At 37.6% G+C, this 23,473-nt stretch overlaps 1 protein-coding gene across 2 annotated transcripts in view; it reads right to left on the bottom strand.

Annotated features, from left to right (window-relative positions):
• The window catches only part of MLLT3 (MLLT3 super elongation complex subunit), a 273,307-nt gene extending 260,164 nt beyond the window's left edge, over positions 1 to 13,143 (bottom strand). Inside the window, exons 1-2 of one of the 2 annotated variants that reach the window (XM_081261892.1) lie at positions 12,889 to 13,143; positions 11,255 to 11,435 (exon numbers count right to left, since the gene is read on the bottom strand). In XM_081261892.1, coding sequence (XP_081118018.1) covers positions 11,255 to 11,435; positions 12,889 to 12,900 — 193 coding nt within the window. In that variant the 5' untranslated portion in view covers positions 12,901 to 13,143. Of the gene's footprint in view, positions 1 to 11,254; positions 11,436 to 12,377; positions 12,585 to 12,888 lie in introns of those variants that run through there. The other variant, XM_081261893.1, reaches the window with a different exon arrangement.
• Between the last annotated feature and the right edge of the window lie 10,330 nt (positions 13,144 to 23,473).

The raw sequence follows: 23,473 nt of genomic DNA, 5'->3' as shown, positions 1-23,473 counted from the left end.
CAGCCATTCAACAACTGCCTTTATCAAGTTGGAATAATCAGAACGTTTTGTTTTGTTTTGTATTTGACCTAAAAGTTACACAACATGTTGCAACTAAAGAATGGAATGGTACTTGCTTTTCACAACAACTTCAACTAAGCAATTCAATTAAGAGAATTTTACAATTCCACTTACATCATTAAATAGAAAACCCTACAAGTAAGTATTTTGAATGATCAAAGATTTGACATATTTTCTTCTAACCTGTTTACATGATGATATAGATCCAAGTCCTCAATTACTAATCTAAGAGCAATAGAATCACAAGAAGTTAACTGGTTAAGTGATATTTTGGAAAAGTAAATTAAGTGACAAAATTTCAAGGTCTGGCTTAGAATACATAAAATAAAAAATTAAAAAAACACACATCAATCAACATGAAAAACTAATGGAGTAATGAGCAATAAACTTCAAATACATACAGGGTCTCTTAAGTTCTCGTGCTTCGACCTATAAATGGCACCAACATGATCAGATATTAGCTTTTCATAAAAAAAAAATATCTATTTGGAAAATTTCTCATTACATTTCACTATTCATTCATCATAATATTTTAATATAGTAAGGTTCACAAATCATATTTTGTTTTAACAAATCATTCTCAAGGCTGGGGAAGTAGCTCAGCAGTAGAGTGCTTGCCTAGCATGTGCAAGGCCTGGGAAGAATCCCCAGCACTGCATAAAGTAAAATAAAATGGAAAAAAGGAAACATCGAAACTATTATACTTAGACAAAGTGAGAAATTCAATCAAATACCACATGTCTACTGCCTAACATGATGATCAATACAGAGTTGATATTTAATAAATGGTAGTGATTATTTTATTGTTATAAAAAAATTAGATCAATTAAAAATACAGAATGTGACCCTTTTAAAAATTAAAGAAAAATATCATTTCAGCCAAAACACATCCTTTCCCCCTTCCAGGCCAGGGCCTTCCTGCTACATTGCTAAATACTATTCTTACCAATTACTGAAATGCATCTGACTTATTTTAAAAGCTAAAAAACTAGTATTTCATGGATTAGATCGTAAAAAGAAAAAAAAAATGATTGAGATGGACAAATCCTTCAAATTAGTATCTAGATTTCTGAACAGTATCTGAGGTTGAAGAAAGAATAGGGGAGGAGATTAAACAGAATAAGAGGAAACTTCACTTTTGTTTATTATAAAAGCTAGAGAACACCCCAGAAAAAATGTGATACTCAACGGACATTATGTTTCCTGTTAAATTCAAGTTGTGATTCTGTTTACACAAAGTCAGTTCTTAGAAGTACAGAAGAAATGAGTTTCAGAACAATGAGTAATAATTAACAAGTTGAGGGGGGTGTGGAAACTAAAGTCATGAATTCTAAAACCCTTTCTCTGGCTTGTAATATCTGCCTTTGTTATACTGTTGCCAAAAACTTCCCGTGGTCTAGATACTATACTGATAAAGGTATTAGGATATACACAGAGGGTATATCTCCTCTATGCACATAATTTGAATGCACCTTAAGAGAAACAATAGATATATCCAGGGCAGAAGGAAGTGCAGGATTGATCAAAGCATGTAACATGCTGCTCCCTGCTAGGAAAACAGCTTCCTGCCCTCAACATACTATTTCAGTGCATACATAGGAAAAGTTATACAACAAGTATATGACAATCTTGAGCTATGTCAACATAACCTATCCCACTAAAAGGAACAAATTCCAACAACCCAAGCTCTCCATTTTTCACGGAATCACTATAAGATAGCTGGATATAATACAGAAATGGGAAAAGAAATCAAAGGAGGGAAATTTTTTGTAAAATAGAATGTTTTCTCAATACTAAGTAAGCTTTCATTATTCAGTAATACATACTCATGAAATATCAGTGAAAGTATTAATGACACAAAGTCTACAATGAACCTTGATCTTTTAATATCCAATGTGTTTTAAATGTTTATCAAAGTGAATAGACACCTGGAATAATCAGGCAGTAGTCTCTTCCCAAAATACCATCTTTGGAGAGAGGAGGTAGGACAAATATTTGCAAAAATTACAAGATATTAATGCACACTAAATTTTACCTAGAAATATTGAAAAGCAAGTAATCTCCCTACTAAGTCATTGGTATTATTATTAACATCTTAAGAAACTGTTAAAACATATACTTGGCTTTTAAAATCAATACATATGCACAAAACATTAATCTGGTAGTAACAGGAAAGTAAGTGATGGATTCTACTGAAAACAAAACAGTCTAGTTTTTATAAAATTAAATATTTTAAAATAGAAAAAATTTATTCAGCTCTGATATTATATCAATCTTCAAGTATGGGTAGTAAACTTTAATTAAATTCAACTAATCATCTTTATAATCACTAATGAACTTTAAATAAATTGACCTCAGAATAAGAAGCAAAGGTAAGCCATAATTTTCTTTAATAAAAAATAATGATGGTGCACTGGTTTTACCCAAAAGTTAATTATTAACTGCTTCAAACTGACTAAATCACACACCAAAGCTAGTCTTATCTTTTTAAAAATTCAATAATAGCCTTCTTCAGGCCTCAACCACTGCAAACATTATCACACTTAAATTAAAAGGATTAAGTAAAGCAACATTAAAACTAGGCTCCATATCCTTCATGTAATCGCAGTCTTGCCATGGACAGGGGCAGAATATCAGGAAATAACTACCATTTAGCATAATCTCAAAGAAAAATCTTAAATTAATCCATAAAATAAATTTGATTTTGCCTGAAAGTAACTACAGAACTTTTCCCATTAAAAAGCATCTACCATGGATACCACTACTTAATTAAATCCTAGATGATGTAGACAAATGTCATTATTACTGAACATTTGTCTGTTAATATAAGTGAATAGTTACTCCATGTTTTAAAAGTAAACACTGACCACCATTTATTACTAGTTATCTTTGCACAGGCACACTTGTGTGACTCATTGTGTCAACATGCAAGATCACTCCATATTTCTAAGTTTCTGGTGAAAAGTAAAATAGGAGATTAAACAAAAGTCAAGAATCTCAAGTGTCCCTTCCAGCTCTAAAGAAACAAGCACACTGAAGGCAGGGAGCTCTTCTCTGTCTTATTTACAACTTCCCCATTATTCCACTGTGTCCTGAAAATATGAAGCCTGTTGGTTCAGCAAATTACCATGCCCACAAACTAAGTTCCTAAACCAAACCTTAAAACTGAAGAGAAAAACAAAACACAACAGATCAATCTGTCAAAATTGAAAACTTTCATATGGCAAAAAGATACCCTAAATTACTGTAAGAAAAAACAATTTTCAACATAATTAAAATCTTATCGAAATGAAAAAAAATGAGCATCCCAATAGTTTTTTTTAATAAAGAAAAAGGATATAAGAATTCAGTAAAGAGGAAGCCTAAACAATCAGTAGACCTACTTTTTTAAAAAAGCTTAAAATGTGGGGCTGAGGCTGTAGCTAGTGATAAAGCACTTGCCTCGCATGCATGAGGCACTGAGTTCAATCCTGAGCACCGCATAAAAATAAATAAAGATACTGTGTGTTCATCTACAACTAGAAAATAATACATTAAAAAAGTTTTTTTAAAAAAAAGCTTAAAATGCTTCCCACTAGGAGCCAGAGGACTGCAAATAAAAACAAAGTTACTACATTTCAACTAAATATCAAAAATAAGAAATATTAAAATAGTCTATGTTGGCAAAGATGCAGAGGAAGATGGTACTCATTCTCTGAGTATAAACTGACAGAGCTACTTTGTAGAACAATCTGACAATGTGTAGTACAAAGGAAAATGCACATGTCTACAATCCAACAACTCAAATTCTAGGCCTATGTCCAAACTCTTGTTCATTTGCGCAAGGTAACTGTACAAGGATACTCACTGCCCAGAACAGAAAATGACCTACATATTTGTCAAGAAGGGAAGAGAAATGTACAGAATATATTGCTTAAGAAAACATTAAAGGGAATAAATTATCTCTATAGAAAAAAACGAAGCTAAGTTCAAAAACATTGAGTAGGGGAAAAAATCAAGATGCAAAATTATTTACTTGTGAAAATGTTCTGGTGTTAAATAGTGTTAATGGTGGCACAACCTTATGAACATATTAAAAACCACTGGATTATAAGGTGAATTTTTATGATATATAACTTAACTGTCAATTCAAAGAAACAATTCACTCAGTGAGATACTCTTTGTGTTGATTTTTAAGATACAATATTATTTGTAAGCAATATAAATACACAAATGTAGAGAAACAGAATGGAAGAAAGGCTAAAGAGTTGAAGACAAGGTTGGAAAGTATTTAAAAACTTTAGCTATATTTATAATACTTAATTCTCTACAATCAAAACAAGGATCAAATATGATAAAATACAAACACTTGTTCATTTTTGGTAGTGTGGATTTGAACATTTGTTATATTATTTTTTGTATTTTCCACACTTTTTTTGAGAAATTAAAAAAACAGCCTTGAACTACAAAGGGCATACTACACAACAGGACTATTACAAAAGAGCAATAATAAATAAGTACTATGAAAAGATAACACAGCACTAGTGTTTAAATACATGCAAATTAAAATGAGGGTGTTTGGGGTTTGTTTTTTTTTTTCATGTAAAGGACTGGCAAAAGAGGTTTTTTGTTGTTTTTTTTTTTTGTTTTTTTGTTTTTAATTGTCAATTTCCAGTATTGGCAGCCCTGTGGGAAAATGAGCTGTCCTCTAACCCCTGGGTAAGTATAAACTGGGAAATTTATACCTTTTGGAAAGTGTGGTATACATAACAAAAATTTAAAACCTGTACATTTTGACTCAACTACCTCCTTTGTGGAAAGTTAACACAAGGAAAATTACTGGAAAAAATAATAAAGTCGAATGTCAAGGATGTTCATTACAGCATTATTCATAACAAATTAAAACTGGGGAAATCTAAAGGTAAAAATGAAGTATAATAAACTTATATTCAGCATAATACTATGATACTCAGCAATGTAAGAAGATATTCCAAGAGGCTAGTAATGTATTTTATCCCCAGCACCACGAAGTTTGCTAGGCACATTGTAGGAGCTCCAAAAAACAGCTGTTGAGTGAATTCATGTTGATTAATAGTTAATATTTATGTGCACATAAGGATGGATAGCTAGATATCTATAAAAATATTAATTCTGGTTATCTATGAAAATTTTAAGTAATTTTTTTCTCTGTAGTTCTATGGCTTAATTGCTCTACAACACATACATATATTAGAAAAAATCTGATTTTCATTTGCATGTAAAACAATGAATATATGAGTTCTTCGTAAAGGCTACACTGTACCATTGTGCTGTGTAAATTCCCAATTTCTAAGACACTTCTTCTGAAGACTCAAACCACTAAAAGTTCTTTTTTTTAAAAAAAGTTCTACATCTTAGAAATGTAAAAACTATATTAAGTAGAGAGGATCTTCTGTAATATGACCAGAAAAAGAGAAAAAGGGTCAAGGTTTGTTTGCAAAAGATCCATTGGAAGGAAATGGTTTAAAACAAAAGAGAAGATTCTTTAAGGTGAAATTATCAAACCAATTGATAACCCTGGGACTGGGGATGTGGCTCAAGCGGTAGCGCGCTTGCCTCGAATGCGTGAGGCCCGGGTTCGATCCTCAGCACCACATACAAACAAAGATGTTGTGTTGCGGAGAACTAAAAAATAAATATTAAAAAAAAAATTCTCTCTCACTCTCTCTCACTCTCTCTCCTCTCTCACTCTCTCTTTAAAAAAAAAAAAAAATTGATAACCCTGCCCTGCCTAGATCAGAGAGGTAGTTTTAAAGAGGGTCACCTAAAATAATGGATGTAAAAGACCTCTGCATAATAAAGATAATATGGGCAGTGACATTAATTATAAAATACATTCAGTAAAATTCAAATTTAGATTATCCTTTTCTGAAAAAAATTGTTAGATAATTGTTCCACTGGAATGTAATTAGGCAAATACCTAAAAGCATGTTTTCATTAGCAAGAATAATGCTTAAAAAAAGAGTCAGCTTTCATGCACATATTGGGCAATTTACCTGTGTCAGACTGCATGCTGAATATTTTATATCAGCTGTTCTCAGAGTGTGGTCTGGGGACTTTGGTGTCACTGAGACCTGTTCAGGTGATTAGCCAAGTTAAAACTATTTTCATGATAAACCTAAGATGTTCTTTTTCATTCTAATTCTCTCACTCATATAGTGTTTTCCAGAGGGTACACCATATATGATAATAAAACTGGCTGAATATAGAAACAGATATGAGGATTCACTTATCTTTTATTAAACTAGACATTAAAGAGATTGTTTTAAATAAATAAATGCCACTCTTCTAACTGATTTTGTTGTTGTTGTTGTTGTTGTTGTTTTAGAAAATATTTATTTTTCATTAAAATGAGATTTACGTTAACAGGTAATGGGGTTGATTATTTTTATCTTTAAACAACTTCTAATTTGTTTTAAAAAGTCTCAGTTTGAAATTTTAATACCTTAAAACGAATAGATCCAGTTTTCACAGAAAAGCCCTTTGAAGTCCTTAACTTATAAAAAGGTCTGAAGTCCAATGAGTTTAAGAATAAATGATTTGTACTTATTCTTCCATTTGTGAAATTTTAGTTTCATCATTATTCCCATAACACAAACAAGAAAACAGAGAAAGAAATAAGCTGCCAAGGTCACCTAAGGAATCTCTTAAACCAGTGTTGGAATACAAGTCTAATTCCTGATTCTAATTCCTCTTAACTATTAAGCAACAATATCTACCCAAGATAAAGATCACTCTTAACATAGTTACATGGTAATCTCTGTTTAAAACATAATATTCTATATTGGTGCTATATTCTTTCTTTCCATCTTACATAATGTGTACTCACTGTGATGTTTTAAATATATGGATTTAACTTTTTCCCAAATCAAACACTACAAAAATAAAATCCCATCCTGATCAACAGCACAAGCACCCAGTGAAGAAAACTACTGGTAAGAGTTTGGTGTCCACATATCCAAATTTATTTATACACACATGCATACATATATTTACTTTTTATCTGTGTGGCACAGTTCTTAAATGGGATCTCATAGATTTAGCAAATTGCCTTATTTCACTTAATACACCACTTTAAGATTTTCCAGCACCTATACACTTATCACTTTTTATAGATTATCATCATTTATTGCGCTCAATTGGGGTCCCTATATGGCTTGCTTCCAAAGTTTTGCTATTACAAAGTAGACACAAGAAATATGCTGTATCTTTGTGTACTTGTGAAGTCAAATCTGTCAGAAAATTCCTAGAAGTAAATTTTCTGGGTTAAAGGGTATAAACATTACAAATCTTAACAGATTTTGCCAGATGCCCTCCAAAATGTCCATGCACAAATTTCATTCTTACCAACAGCATATGAGATTTCCACCAACTCAGCTTTTAAGTACCTTAGAAAGTTATACTTTTTGTTACTTCAAATGACAAGTACTAAAACCTTTCTCACTGGTCATCTTAATTCCAATCAGGACCCCATACAAATCACACTCGTCTCATCTTCATTTTTTTCCTTATACTTTTTAAATGTATCAGGCACATTCAAAATCTGCAATTAGTAAGTCCTCAAATATTAGGCACCTTAACAAAAAGTTATTCAAATTATTTCAAAACACAGGTCAGAACTATGCAATAAAGCTAGACTCACATACTTAAATCCAAGGAAAGTTGAAAGAGTAGATTTATTATGCTTTATCTGCCCAAAGGACTAAAGGCTGCAAATAAAAAGCTATCAAATCATACCAGTGGCCAAATTAGCTTACATAAAATAATAAGCAACAGATTTCATATCATAAATGTCAATGGAACAGATTGCAATAGTAAGGATGGCTGTAATTGGAAAGAAAGTTCACTGAAATTCACATCATACTGAAAATGAAAACATTAATATTTTAAATGAAATGTTTTGAATGTGACCATCCTTTTCAGTCATATCAGACTAGAATAAATCTTTGATACTGGGGCTGGGGATGTGGCTCAAGCGGTAGCGCGCTGGCCTGGCATGCATGCGGCCCGGGGTTCGATCCCCAGCACCACATACAAAACAAAGATGTTGTGTCTGCCGATAACTAAAAAATGAATATTAAAATTCTCTCTCTCTCTCTCTCTCTCTCTCTCTCTCTCTCTCTCTCTCCCCCTCTCCCTCTCCCTCTCCCTCTCTTAAAAAAAATTTAAAAAAAATCTTTGATACTAATAAATATGATATAGTCTTTTCTTGCAAGTAGATAGTTTAAAACTGCATCACACACTGACCTGGCTATTCTGTATTGGCTAATAAATATTCCAGGCTTCATTATTTCATCAAAAATCTCTTTCTCTAAGACCTTGTGCCAGTAGTTTTACATTGAAGGTCTCCCACACATCTTTGTGACAGAGTAAAACCTCATTAATTCAAATCCAATTAGCTCAGTTCTGAAATGGTATATCTCTCATTTGGCAACAAGTTGAAAATACTGTAATGTCTTCCTCTACAAATTCTCATAAGGAAACCAACCTGAAAATCAATTTGCTTTTCTAAACCAAAGATTTACAAAACTAAGGACTCATCCATCTTCATAGCTGAGCAGTTCATGCTCAGCTCTAAGGTTCATGTCTGTTTATCAGCTACTGTATCTAGTGAAAGCGATTTAACTTGTCACTGTTAATAGCCATTTATAGTTTAATTTAAAGTATGAGCACTTCTTTCAAATAGTTCATACTCAGATTTTTCTCAAATGGACATTTGCCATTTCTCCCATTTCCAATGGGTGAAATTATATATTATCACTTATTACCTACAATATAGCAAAGCATAATACCTTAAAAGGCACTAGAAGTACCTGGCATTCTTATTCAACATTTATCCTCATCATTTTGAAAGATTTTTATAAGCTAAAACAATAAGTCCCAGGATTAAGTGGGATGTTTGGTGTTGCTTGAACTTACAACTAACTACTCCCAATGAACAGAGAAACCTTCTCTTGCAATCTGAATCATGTGTAATTACAGTATGACAAGGTCTCTCCTGGGCCATGTAAGCTGGCATTTTTCCCAGGACTTGTCACATCATGGGAACCACACATACAAATAAAAATCCAAAAATAAATATTTTAAAACAATGGCTTATATGCTGTATAAAGAAACTCCACGGTTGATAATAAAAATTGTAAAGTCCAACCAATAGACATCCCTCACTAGAGGTCTGAGAAGATATCACTGTTATCAAGGGCTCACCACGCCTAGCAACAACTCCCAGGTGTGGGCTACATGGGCAGCACCTTCCCATTCCCTCAGGCTGGACAGAAAAATCATTAAGTATAGGAAATAAAGGAAAACATCACCACACACACACCTACTGAAGCAGAGAAACAGTGGCAAAATAGAGAAGAGGTTGATTATCTTTAATTCATAATGCCAATTTGTTGATTGCCAAGGTGCCTAAACAAAGTTACCTTAAGTGCTACATCTTTTGCCAACTGAGTTAATTTTCTTAATACAATAAACATTGGGTTTTTTTGTTAAGTGTATTTCACCTTGAAGTGACTAGCAGCCAAGTAGCAGTAACAGTGTGTACTAAGAATCTTAGAAGGTGGTTTCTTTTGTTTAAACTGCTATGCAATGGCTCTTCAGACACATGGCAAGACAGAGAGAGAAAGATTCCATGAAGCATCACATCCAACCACCTATAGTGAGTGACAGAAACTTGACAATGCTCATCCTCATGACAGGTTGAGGCAATATAATGTGTTTCTGTCTATATTTTGATATAAAATGCTAATAAATACTAAATATCATTTCCTGTAAGCTATGTATATTTCTAACTCTCTACTAGAAGCTGGATGCATTTATTAACCATCCAACAAAGCCCATCAAATTCAACTGTTCAAGTTTTCAAGAGGAGCTAAAAACTAAACCAGTAAAGGCATAAAAATACAATCCTCCTTTCCATTACATGAGCACTGGAAACAAAAATAAGCACCAAGACAAACTGCCACCTCTAAGACACACAGCATTTCTCCTTTCTTTATTCAGCCCTGAATATTCAATAATTTCCACGTAGCTCTAAGCAGAATGGATTTATTATGATGTTACTCTAAGAAACTGCAGGAGTTCTAGATGCCAATAAAGATTACGGATCAAATGGAAGATAACTACTAACCATTGTATCGACTTAGATAAATAAACCTGCTCACAAACAAAGCACCTTATTGTATTTGTACTGTTACCTCTACTAATCCAACTAAAACAACCAGACAGTAGCTTTCCAGAGGTTGAAAGGAATAGAAACCAGGATTTCTCAAACTCCCTTTAATTTTATTTTAAAATGACACCCTTTTTCTCTTTTCTAAAACTGTCCTGCCCTTTATGGAAAATGTTTGGGACCGCAGAGGCTCAACAAGATTATGCAAACTGGATTCCAAAGCTAAGTAAGAGTCAAGGTAGGGAAGAACTGAAAAAAAAAAAAAAAAAGGTAACAACATCATTTCTCTGAAACTTAGCTTTAGACCTTTGAAGGAACCCTCTCCCTGCCGATCACATTGGCAGACACTTAGGAAGGCAGCTCAAAGTCGAAGCAGCCAAGTGCCACTGCGGAGAAGGAGGCAAATAAGCCCCCAACTAAATAAAATCCTGACTAGGGCAGGGTGTGGCGGTAGCCAAGCCCCCAAAAGAAAAGTCTATGGCAAGTGGCATCCAGTGCCTCAGAGAGAGAGGAAGGCAGAAGACCCTAAAGAAAGTCGACTTCTCAAGACCTAACAATAATTGCATCTAATGCGTTCTTTGCTAACAACACAGGTAAATTTCAATTTCTCTATTAAAAAAAAAAGCGCAAACTATTTATTCCTTCCAGCCCCACCCCTCAAACCTCCAAACCGAACAACTAATTGCGCCTTCCCCACAGAACCCGTGGCTAACCCCAGAGGATCGGTGAGGACTGGCTTGAGATGAATAAAAACACTCGACACCTGACGGTCCTTTCTCTGCGGTGACTTTCACGAACCAAAGTCTCCGGCTCGCGCGCGCGCGCGGGCGGGAGCCGGGACCTGGCCAGCGCGGCGCCGCGCACCCAGGTCCCGAGGCTACGCGGCGAGCAGCGCGGCGCGGGGGGCGGGGAGCGGGGCAGGAGGACCGCCCGGGCCAAGCGATTGTTTCCTCGCTGAGCAAAGACATTTTTTATCAAGCCTCTTTTGTATTCGAGCCCTACCTCTTTTTGGCCTAGGAAAGCTTTCGTGTAAGTGGAAGACGACTTTCTCCACAAAGTGCTGTATGTTACTGTGCTCCGGGCCGCGCACGAACACCATCCAGTCGTGGGTGAAGCCCTCCACTGTGGGTTTTTTCCTCACCTGGGCGCGGTGCCCCAGCTCCAGCTTCACCTGCACGGCACACTGCGGGCAGGGGGAGGAGAGACAGCGGTGAACAACAGGAAGGCGACCGACCGTTCGCTACTGAACATTGCGCCTGACATTTTTTTCCTCCTTCTTGAAACGCATAAAAGGAAACAGCAGTGCCCTCTGCATCCACGTTTCACGCGCGTGGGCACGCACCCCCCACGCCCCCAAACACACCCGGCCCCGCGGGTGGGACTCCAGGCGCCCTGGGCCCCTCATCCACACCCGCCAGGATTGTAACGGAATGTTACCCCTAGTCGGGAAGGGGGTCGCGGGGAGAGGGAGAACACAGCCACGACAAGCACCACAACAAATGCATCGCTAACAAATTAGAAGACAATTAGAAGGCAATGCCGGGGTGGTTTCCCGGCGTGGGAGAGGAGGTGGCTGGGACCCTGGGGCACGGCGGGTGTCTGGCGAGGCCCCCTCCCCGAAAGTACCGCGGCGACAGGCACACGCCGAGGAAGTCTTTGTGTACGTGTGTGTGTGCGTGCGTGTGGAGCGCTGTGCCAGGCGGAATGGAAACTACAGGCAGCCTCTGCTGATGGGCACAAACTCCCGTGCTCTTACCACGGGGTTCGTGAACAACAAAAATGAGACGTCGTCACACACAAACACACACACGCGCGCACACACACGCAAGAAAATACGCCGAGGCATCCATAACTTAAAGCACCCCGCTCCCCTCAGCGAAAAGCCCCACGCGATCGGCGAGGCCAGCCGAACAGAGCCCCCGCAACACACTTTCAAGAGCCAAAGTGGCCCCAAAGTACCTCCTACCTCCCCCCAAAAAATGAAATTCGGAATGGCAGGGCGGCGGGCAGACACCCGCTGAGCCTCGGCTTGCGCACAGCCGGGCGCTGGGGCAAAGTTGCGTGCAGCCCCGCCGCTGTCAGCCCGCACACTCCGGCTCACACACGCGCGCCGCGGAGAACGCACCATCGTAGCGGCCGCGGTGCTTTACGGAGGTGCGGCCGCCGAGGCTGCCCGCCGCGTCCCCGGACTGTGCCCGCAGCTCCCGGCGGCGGCGGTGGCGGCTGAAATATGGCTGAGTTATTATTCGCCTCCTTCCACCGTGTGTGTGTATATGTGTGTGTGTGTGCGCGCGCGCGCGCGTGTGAGCGAGAGGGAGTGTGTGAGTGCGCTTCTTGTGATTGCAAAGAGGCGAAGAGGGAGGGAGGCGCGGGGGGCTGGAGGGACGAATGTGTGTATGTGTGAGTGTGTGTCTGCGTGTGTGTGTGTGTGTGTGTGTGCGCGCGCGCGCGCGCCGGGGGAGGGGGGGAAGGAGGAGAGCGGAGGCTGAGGGAGAGGCAGCAGCTCCCTGCAAGCCGTACCAACCTTTCTCTAATTGGAACCGCGGAGCGCTGGCGCTGTCTGGGCTGCGGCGGCGCAGGGCGAAGAAGGGAAGGCGGGGGGGAGGTCTTTTATTATTGTTTTTGCAAGTACTTACCGAGCTAGCCATGCCTGGGGGCCCGGAGGTTTGCTGGGGTGTTGTGTGGTACCCCCCTCCCCCGCCCCCCTCAGCTGTAATTCATGAAGAGGCTGCTATGAATGAGAGCGCGCCCAGGAACGGAGGGTAGATGGCGGTCATTCTCTGCCTTTTTCCCCCGCGCTCGCTCGCTCGCTCGCTCGCTTATTAAACTCAGCCCCAAAAGCAAAAGCAGCAGCAGCAGCAGCAGCTCCAGGGCCAGAGGATGATTCCGGAGCATGCGCCGTGGCGCCTGACACCCGGGCTCCGAGCCTCACGGGGCGGAGGGAGGGCGCGCGGGCGGGGCGGAGCGCGCGGGGAGGCCGAGCGAGCGAGCCAGGGGGAGCTCGAAAGAGCCAATCACCGGCCACCTCCCGAAACCCCGGCGGCCCGCAGCGCCACACTGGAACGCCTCGCTTAAAGTAACAGGTTCCTGCTCGGGGGTGGGGAGGAAATGGAAGGAGGGGGCTCTGCAGTGGGGAGAGCGGCCAGCTGGGGAGCCATCCCAGCCTCTGTGTAAACTCCATTCGCCTACAATAAAAAACGGATTAAAACTGCTGGAATGTAGCCACTGCCTAGAGCAGCCGGAGAAGGGGTGTTAAATCAAGTCTTTGGCGTTAGTTAGCACGTTCGGGGAGGGGGGTGTGGGCTTTCTTTTACTTTCCACCACGTATCTCTCTCTGTGCTTTTGTGCTGAAAAGGCAAGAACTCACACCCAAACAAACTTATTTAAAGAGAAAGCGAACGAAATGCCACCCTTCAAAAAAAACAAGAATCAAAATAGCAATCGCTGAGACGGTTACAACCCGCTACAATCCCCTGGCCCCCTTCCCCATCTACTCACAAGCACCCGCCCACCATCCTCACTCCCCGCCCTTCTACTACCGCCACCGATTTTTTTTTTTTTCCTTTTAATGAGATGGACTAGAAACGAGAATACTATTTCCTTCCTAGAGAATGCCTCCCGCTTTGGTTATCCCGGGCTGCGAAGCTTCACAAAGCGGTGCCCAGGTGAAGGAAAGACACCTGGGAATACCTGGTGCAGACACTTGGGGACCCGGCTTGGAGTTGTTTTCTTCGTGAGGCTTCCCCTCCTGACAGCTTGCTGGGTTGCATCAGAACGTGAGGACTAACCTCTGAGGACACGCGGGACGACTGGGAGCCTTAAAATAGCAGATAAAGTTAATACTGACTGTAATGTGCATAAATTGGATTATAATCTTCAGGCATATTGGTGACAGCCAACGTAATCCATCTCTGAGTATTAATCCATTTAGGCTCCCGGGTGACAACTAGTCGCCGGGAGTGTTCCCACAGTCGCTGTCCTGCAAATGTTCCAATTCCAGTTGTGTTTTGTCTCAGTGGCTGTGAACCGAATAGCGCGGCCACGCGTGGGACGCGCAGGGAGGAGTAGCGACTAGTTTCTTTTAGAAATGCAGACAGCCTTTGAAAAGGAAACGGATAAGATGTAGACTATTGATATGAAAATGAAAGATGGGTGTGACTTTGGTTCGTTAAACAAAGATCACTGCATCTTCCTAGCCCTTAATTCTCTCACACACACACACCTTTATCTTTTCTCTTTATCTTACTCCTCCTTTTCTCTCGTCTGCCAACTTCTTTTGGAACCTTTCCTTCCCTTCTCCTTACGTTTCCCCTTTGTCTTCCTTCCACTTTCTGTCTGAACCTTCTTGCTTTCCACTTTTCTCTTTCCTTCTTAAGACAAATGAAAGCAAGTTTTCTTGGCCCCTGGATTGAAGTCAGCAGAATACTGGGGAGGAGTTTACCTGGGGCATCCAAGGTCCTTGCTGTTCATAAAAATATAATGGGAATCGTATTGTGACCACTTCCATCCAGCTTTAATCTCCAAACCAACAAGATTTCAACTCCAGTAGTTTGATCCCGTTGAACTGCTACTCCCTCTGTCTCTCTCAATTACAACCCCAAAACTTCTTTGGTTGAGGACTCCAATTCCTTCCACTCTTCTGCAGGATTTATCTTACAGAAAATAAAGGAACTAGGGGGAGAGACATTTTAAACCAAGTCCAAGGGCTTTGACTTCTCAACCAATGACAAACCTTTTGTAGGTAAGTTCATATCACAGCTACATAAGTGCATATCATCTTGTAGGTGTATATGAAGCTGTGTTGTAAGGACTAAGTTTACATGCACATAGACAAGCTGTATATAAAGTAGTGATATGAAGGGTGAGCCCACCTGCCATTCATTCTGAAAAGTTTTGATAAAAGGATCAAATTGGAGAGTTCTTTGGATAATAATATCCAGAAACTGAAAATCATCTAGATGTATCATTAGTAAAGTCATTTCCTATTAAGCAGTAACCATTAGCAGTGAGTATGACTTAGGACACAGGTGAAAAAACAACAATCCCATTCCCTTTTGAGTTGATTTCAGGGTTTGGCTAACTTCTCTTAATGCCTTCCTGGCTCTCTTGGGGTTCTCTTCAATCCTTGTTTTGCACGAGGGATTGATGTCTCTTTTATGGATTATATGTTTTTCGGATTCAGATTTATTCCAGCAGTTACAAATAAACCACAGAGCCTGAAAAGGTTTTTCCCCAGTACCCCTCCTTTGTCAAAGATCCGAGTGTAGGGGAATTACCAATCTCCAGACGGTAGAAATTTAAATTCCGTCAGTAGATGGCGCACGGATTCCTTTCACGGTCGTCCTTAAGTGACCCCTTTACAACAAAAAGACTGAGACCATGAGAAAAGAAAGAAAACACAGCCCAGAATACTCTAGTTTCAACTTTGAACAAAGGAATTTAGCCCAGTCTTTTATTGTAATGTTTATACCTATTTTAATAAGTTGTCAGTTAAAAGCAATCAAAACAAGATTAACATTAATTTCCTATCAAGCATACCTGGAAATCTCACACTTTCAGTGATGTACAAACAACCTTTTGAGTACTTGACAATGTAATTATAGAAAATATATTGCAATTTTTAAGACATACTTCATTAAGACACACTTCATTGATAAATACCAAATAATAATAGTAATAAATTAAAATGAAGGTGATGAGGGATAAAACCTTCCACCTATCCAAAGAAGGAGTATCTTACCAAAAGCCACACTGTAGTGTGTAGCACAATATAAAGCACCAAGGAGTTAATTAGAGGAGAAGAATAGAAAGCAACTGACATCATATCAAATAAAAATTGTATTGAAGAATAAAAGACAGCAGTGTCTATGGCAGATCTTAATTCCTAATCAAGACCACCAACACCACCACTGTCCTAAAACTGTTATTTTGATACTGTTATTTGGGGACTGGATTGAACCCAGGGTACTCTACCACTGAGCTATATCCTCTTTTTATCTTGAGACAGGGTCTCAGTTAATTGTGGAGACTGGCCTTTAACTTATGAATCTCTTGTCTCAGCCCCTAGAGTCACTGGGATTACAAATGTGCATCACTACACCCTGCTAGCTCAAGCCTTGTCATTTGCAGTTGTTCTGTTGAGTTTGGAAGTTGAGGACAGTTTGAAAGTTTCTGGCAGAACAAAAGGAGTACTGTTAAAGTGTAATTAGGGTTTGAAGGAGCACTATAAAATCAATTTAATCTATTTACCTTGATTATTGATGCACAACTCAAATAATTAAGTGCCCATCTTTTGATATATGGATTTGGAGAAAGATAAAATTAACAGGAAAAAAATAAAATGGGATAAACAGTAAGCAGACATTTCTGTGAATATTATTCTCAGGCCAAGTACAGTGGCGCAAGCCTGTAATCTCATTGGTTTGGGAGGCTGGGGCAGGAGAATTGAAAGTTCAAGACCAGCCTCAGCAATTTAGTGAGGCCCCAAGAAACTTATCATAGACCCTGTCTCAAAAAACAAAAGTGGATGGAGATGAGGCTCAGTGGTCAAGCATCCCTCAGTTCAATCCCTGCCAAAAAAAAAAAAAAAAAAAAAAGTATTCTCAGAATAAGTAAGGATTGTTTCTGCGCAATGGCACACTTTCTCTGGGTACTGCATCCATACTGTCACAGAATTTATAATTCAAGGAAAAATTTTTACCAAAACTATTTTTTTAATTTCATTATACCTAAATCTGAGATAGAGACATGTGTCACATATAAACAAGCAACATAGAAATCTGACATGAACAACCCAAGGACAAGAGAAACAGTAACACAAGAATAGAAGCCCATCAGTTCTCTTTTAATACTTTAAAAGGGCAGTGTATGTTTCTCTTGCAATGGCAACCAAATCCTCCTTTCCTTTTCCTTGATCTGAAGTATTTGCTATATTCACTTTTTGCAGTTCTTTTTAGAGGAGAAACAAATCCCAAAATGAAAGAAACCTAGGTCTTTTCAAGACCATGTATATATTCTCTTTGTGGAAACTGTCTCCCTCTTTCTTATGAAATGTTTGATTTAGAACATTACACGTTTAATATTGTATCCAATTCATTATTCTAGGATTGTTAGGAACACTAGAATAGTAAGAATCATTACTACTTACACTTAAGTACCTAGTCCAACACTATTTCTGGAAATAAGAAGTGCACACAGCTTTTTTAATGACCAGAGTCTCTTCATGTGTAAATTATTCCCTGAGAGTTATTTAAGTGATGCATTTATACATTCAGAATACAAGTGTGCCTCCAAAGTAATAATTTATTAATTGGGTGGGCTGTATCCCTAATTTAATAAATAGCACCTTGAAGCCTGAATATTAATTAAGGATGTTATGTAAGACCTACAATATCTGAAACAAGAAACTATTGGGGATCAGTTGATACGATGTGATTGGAATACACAAAGAACCCCACTAGAATAGTTGAAGATAAAATACATATTAAATTGAAACTGTTTGCTAGAACGCTATCTTAAAAGTAGACCATTTTACTATATATCTTTTTGTATCTTTGGCATCTCTTCAAAGGCTACTGTGCAATTTTTCATCATTCTTTACATGATTTGATCTCTTTTTCAATAAATATTTGTTTTATTTTATATATGAATTCATCTCTCCCATTTATGTACAATGAATCAGGAGTTAAAATAATAACTTTCTTAAAATCATAAACTATTTTATACTTTATTTGATAAGCATGGGAAAATTAAGTCAATAAAATAGACAATTCAAACTTCAATTGAAATGCAAAAGGAAACTTAGAAGAAATTACTCCTTTCAATGCATTAAATGACGTGACAGTGGCTTGAAGAGAATACTCAGCCTCTAAGAAGTGAGTGATTTACTACTTTCTAGTAGGATCAGGTATCCTGGTTGGGTTAAGCTATTTACAATCAGCCCTGAATAATCTGTGAGCATATTATCCACTTTGTAGATAATCCACAATGATACAATTTATGTGCGTGGGTTTTTAAAAATATATATAAATTTATGTTAGAGGCAGTTTTTTAAAATGCACTAAATACATATGAATTTCCATTTGTAGTTTTTTTACAGAAAAAATCATATATTAATTCATCCTTTCTCTTTTAGAGCATTTTCTAAATTTTCTAAATGTTATTTTTTTAAATACTTTTTTGTTGTTGTTTTAGGAAGACACAATATCTTTATTTTATATTTATGTGGTGCTGAGGATCAAACCCAGTGTCTCATTTGTGCCAGGCAAACATTTTATCACTGAGCCACAACCCCAGCCCCTCTAAATGTCATTAAGAAAAACTTTTTAACAAAACTTTCTAAATTTTATTAAGCAATTTTTCATTCCAGAACTATTAATCTATCAAGCAAAGAACTATTAATCTATCAAGCAATACCACTTGATAGAGAAAAAAGGAATATTCATTTACCTGTGTGCTGAGTCAAAAGGACTCCTACAGGCTATTACCAATTATAACTCTTTCATGTATCCCCTATGAAATCAAATAAGGGAAAATTAACAAAGGACTATCTTCTGAACTGTATTGATAGCAATTTGGGGGAAGTTTCTAGTTGTAACAAGGAAATAAGAATCACTTATGAATAAGAAAAGAACTTTACTGATTTCTATGCAATTAGACTCTTAATATTTATTATTTCAATCTTTTGTCTTATGTTTCATGACTCTGACATTTTAGTTTTATTATTAATTTAATGTACTCAATTAACTTTTAGTGGCTGTCCATTGAAGGTCAACCACTGTTCTTGGTTCTTTGAAATCAAGATACAAGTATATGATGCCTCTAACACTCTCATTTATTTAAAAGTATTTTGTAATTATTAATAGCATTATATAGGTTGTTACAATAATACATGCATTATATGTTATGTATATTATATATTTATGTGCATTTTTTAGGAAAGTCATTATTTTCAGCCTCCAATGCAGTAATAAATTTAGTCAGAGCTTGTTAATACATCCTAGAATTTTTGAGTAAAAGATTTTTATTCTCAGCCTCATTGTTTCACTCTTCAGATTAAATATTAATTACCAAGGGAGAAAGGAGCCTTTATAGTAGAGAAATCCAGTGGACACCACTTAACCAGGTTATTAGATTAAACATTGAGAAGAACTGACATTATGTGCCTCTTGATGTGACGTAATAAAAAGCATACATCACCTGTGTGGTATTCCTGCGAGAAGTGTTTATGCTGAATTTTAACTATAAGGAAGAAATCAGACAAATCTAGTTCTAGTTCCCAGGGGACATTTTACATGCTGTCTGGACTAATCTCTTCAAAAATCAGTGTATTAGGAACCAAAAAGAAAAAGAAAAAGTGAGAGTATGTTCCTGCTTCATGTTGGACAATTAGATTTAATGCTTAAGCCTGGTACAGTGGCGCAGGTCTGTAATCCCTGCAGCTCAGGAGGCTGAGGCAGGAGGATTTCGAGTTCAAAGCCGCTTCAGCAACTTAGTGAGGTGGTAAGCAACTCAGTGAGACCCTGTCTCTAAAAAAAAATATCTAAAAAGGGCTGGGGATGTGGCTCAGTGGCTAAACACCCCTTGGGTTCAATCCTGGATACCTAATAATAATAATAATAATAATAATAATAATAAATACTTAATCCTTAACTGGATTCTAAATCCAAAAATAAATATGTAAACAAACAAAAGAAAAACAGCCTAAAGAAAATTCCTAGAGAAGTTGAAGAAAGTTTTATGTGTACAATATATTAGATGATACTATTGTACCAAGTTCAGGTTTCTTGGATGTGCTAATAATGTTGGGATTATGTGGGAAACTTTCCTAATTCTTAAGGAAATAGGTGTGAAAGTGTTTAGCAAAGAGTTGTCTTGATATCTATAGTAGGTCAGTCAAAATAACTAGCAAAGATATAGATATAAACTGAGATTAAAAAAAGAGAAAGCCAAGTGCAGTGGTGCACACCTGTAAGGGCTAGAGAGGCTGAGGCAGGAGGACTGTGAGTTCAAGGTCAGCCTCAGCAATTTAGTAAGGCCCTTATCAATTCAAAGAGACCCTGTCTCTAAATAAAGTATAAAAAAGGGCTAGAGATGTGGTTCAGTGGTTAGGCACCCATGGGTTAAATCCCTGGTACCAAAAAAGAATCAAGGATATCATTGTATTACCTGTTATGCAGCATTGTCTATTTATTTTCAAAATAAAAATTTTAGGGGGAAAATTATTCTTACGATTCAGAACTTTTTTTTTTTTAAAGAGAGAGTGAGAGAGGGGAGAGAGAGAGAGAGAGAGAGAGAGAGAGAGAGAGAGAGAGAGGGAGGGAGAATTTTTAATATTTATTTTTTAGTTCTCGGCGGACACAACATCTTTGTTGGTATGTGGTGCTGAGGATCGAACCCGGGCCGCACGCATGCCAGTCGAACTAACATTTAAAGTCACTGTTTTATATATCTTTCCTCAATAATACTAATTTTGTTTGTTAAAAATATATGCTAAATTAGAGCAAAAGTAGGAAAGAAGGGAAATGAAAATATAGTTTAAAGGATTTTTTTTCTGTGTGTGCTGGGGATGGAATCCACAGCCTTTGTTTATGATAAGCATGTACTCTATCACTGAGGTAATCTTCCAGCCCAAGGCTTTTATTTTTATATTTATTTATTTATTTATTTTGGTGCTGGGGATTGAACCCAGGGCCTTGTACATGTAAGGGATGCACTCTACAAACTGAGCTATATTCCCAGCCAAAGGATTTTATCTTTAAAAAGAAAAGATTTTAACATTTTGTTTTTCTTTTCCCTTTCTTTCAGTTTAAAGCTTTATGTACTTTACATTTTCTCCTTTCTGCCTACCACCAAATTCATTTTTGAATTATAATAGCGTGATGGTTTTTTGATTGACATCTTTGGGGTCAGTATCCTTGGTGATCTCTGTTTTTCTATGGTCATGAAGGGCTCCAAAAGGGAGCAGGACACATGACATGGGTTTAGCATGCCCTGCTAAATTAGTGACAATATTTTCATGGAATGTTCTTTCAAAAGTAGATGCTGTGTATGAAAGGTTTCCCTCATGAGATTACAGCAATTTAAAGGTCATTCAATTCTACAGACTGCTTAATTGTGCCCCATTAAGCATTTCTCAAAAAGATGTGTGTGTGTGTGTGTGTGTGTGTGTGTGTGTTTAATAGCATTCAAGGACTGCCAATATCAGCATTGTCTAACTTAGAAGGATTTTTTTTTTCCATGGCTTTCATTGCTGACCCAGTGTATAATGCCCTGACTTTCCTTTTTTATTGCTCAAGGGCAGCTGGATGACTGGCCTTGGCTCATTTAGAAACCATCTAATGCTTTTGTTCTCAGTTAATATTTTCTTTAAAGGTCACCTACCTCTGACACCCTTCAGGTTAATGCTTCTCAGAAACAGGAACAGGACCTTTCCTTGATCAAGTATAGCCAAATCTAAAAAATGTCCAGCATGTGTGAACAGATAGCAGATAAACAGATTATTCTTCCAGCTCCCAGGAACCTTATGGGCACTATTGGTCAATCGGGAACTAGAAAGAGTAATGTGTAAAGAGTAAATGAAATAAGAACAGACAGCTATCTTTCCTTTTCAAACTTGTGAGAAAATGCACAAAGATACCACTCAGTCCTTAAAATGTATGTCAGGGGTAGAAAAGATCATTGATTGAGAAGGGAAAACAAAAAACAAGCAAAAACAACAATTAAAAAAATAAGCTTTAAATAAAGAGCAAATGAACAAGATAAATCTAAAGCACCATGAGATAAAAAGAAAAAAATTCCAAACTAGAGCATAAAAAAAATTTATGAGATTTATAAATATAATAACAATTTTTTTTATTCAGCAACCCCATCAAGGAAGCTATAACCGAATGTAACATAGTTCATATAGTTTCTCCATAAATTAGTTGTTGTATTGTGGTTTTACCGAAACTGTCATTACTCTATAAACAGAAGACACCAGAAGTGTCTTTTTGAGATTATCAACTTCTTAAGCTTCACTTCAATTAAGACCCTTTATTCTCTTATACAACCGTATATTTAAAACTATATCCTGGTCCCACTAGATGCCAGAGGTAACTAATGTGGAGCCTTAAGGTAGTGATCATGCACACAGCAGGAACAAGATGCAGTGACAGGTCATACTATAAAATATTCCAAATCATTTTGTCTCCCTTGACTCAACAACTTGGTCCAAATTTTTTTAGATACTTTAGGCTTTGATTTTTATTGTTTTATTTTGGGGAAAATAGGGATAAGTTGGGATTCCTCTAGTACTAATTAAAAGTATAACAGCAATATTCATGGATGAAATTAATTTCTACTCCTAGATTTACCCATCTACAAAATTATTAATGGAAAGTAGTAGAAAAATACAAAAAAGTAACCCGTTTCAATAACATTATATGTTGCTTTAACAAATATTTATTGTATACCCATTATTTGTAAAGCACACAGAATTACATTTTGCAATTTTAAACAGAACTAAATGGAAAAAAAAATTTTTTTTTCAGTGCTTGGGATCAAACCCTGCTCTGGCTAGGTCAGCACTCTATCAATGAACTACACCCCTGGCCTGGAGCAATATTGGTTGAAGAAGAAAGATAGATAAGAAAAAAGAGAAGGCACAGAAAAGGAAAACAAGAAATTATATAAAGAGATAAGAGCCACACAGTGGCACATGCCTGTAATCCCAGCAGCTCAGGAGGAAAGGCAAGAGGATTGTGAGTTCAAAGCCAGCCTCAGCAAAATAGAGCCGCTAAACAACTCAGTGAAACCTTGTCTCTGAATAAAATACAAAATAGGGCTGAGGATGTGGCTCAATGGTCAAGTTCCCCTGAGTTCAATCCCTGGTACCCCCCCAAAAAAGAAAGAAAGAAGAAAATCTGTTGAAAGTTAATGTTAAAAATTTGCTTTTAACATTGCAAGAACTTAAAAAGCATTTTATTTCTTCAACATGACATATTTCCTGGAATAAATCAACTTGTTCAGTAACAAGAAAAAATATGAATAAGATAATATAGGCACAACTAGAATTTCATAACTGTTTAAAAATGGAGAAGCAAGGATATTCATCATTACCCAGGATTCTGTCATTACTACCTGATGCCATCAAGATTAGGGTGGGTACACAGATCCTCAGTTTTCCAGTTGGGAAAAAAATCAGAGTATTCTTGATCCTGGATTGCTCTGGCCATAGTCTTT

Source organism: Spermophilus citellus (genome assembly GCF_964194105.1).
Source record: "Spermophilus citellus genome assembly, chromosome: 2".
Lineage (NCBI taxonomy): Eukaryota > Metazoa > Chordata > Mammalia > Rodentia > Sciuridae > Spermophilus > Spermophilus citellus.
This window is presented reverse-complemented; position numbering and strand designations above follow the sequence as displayed.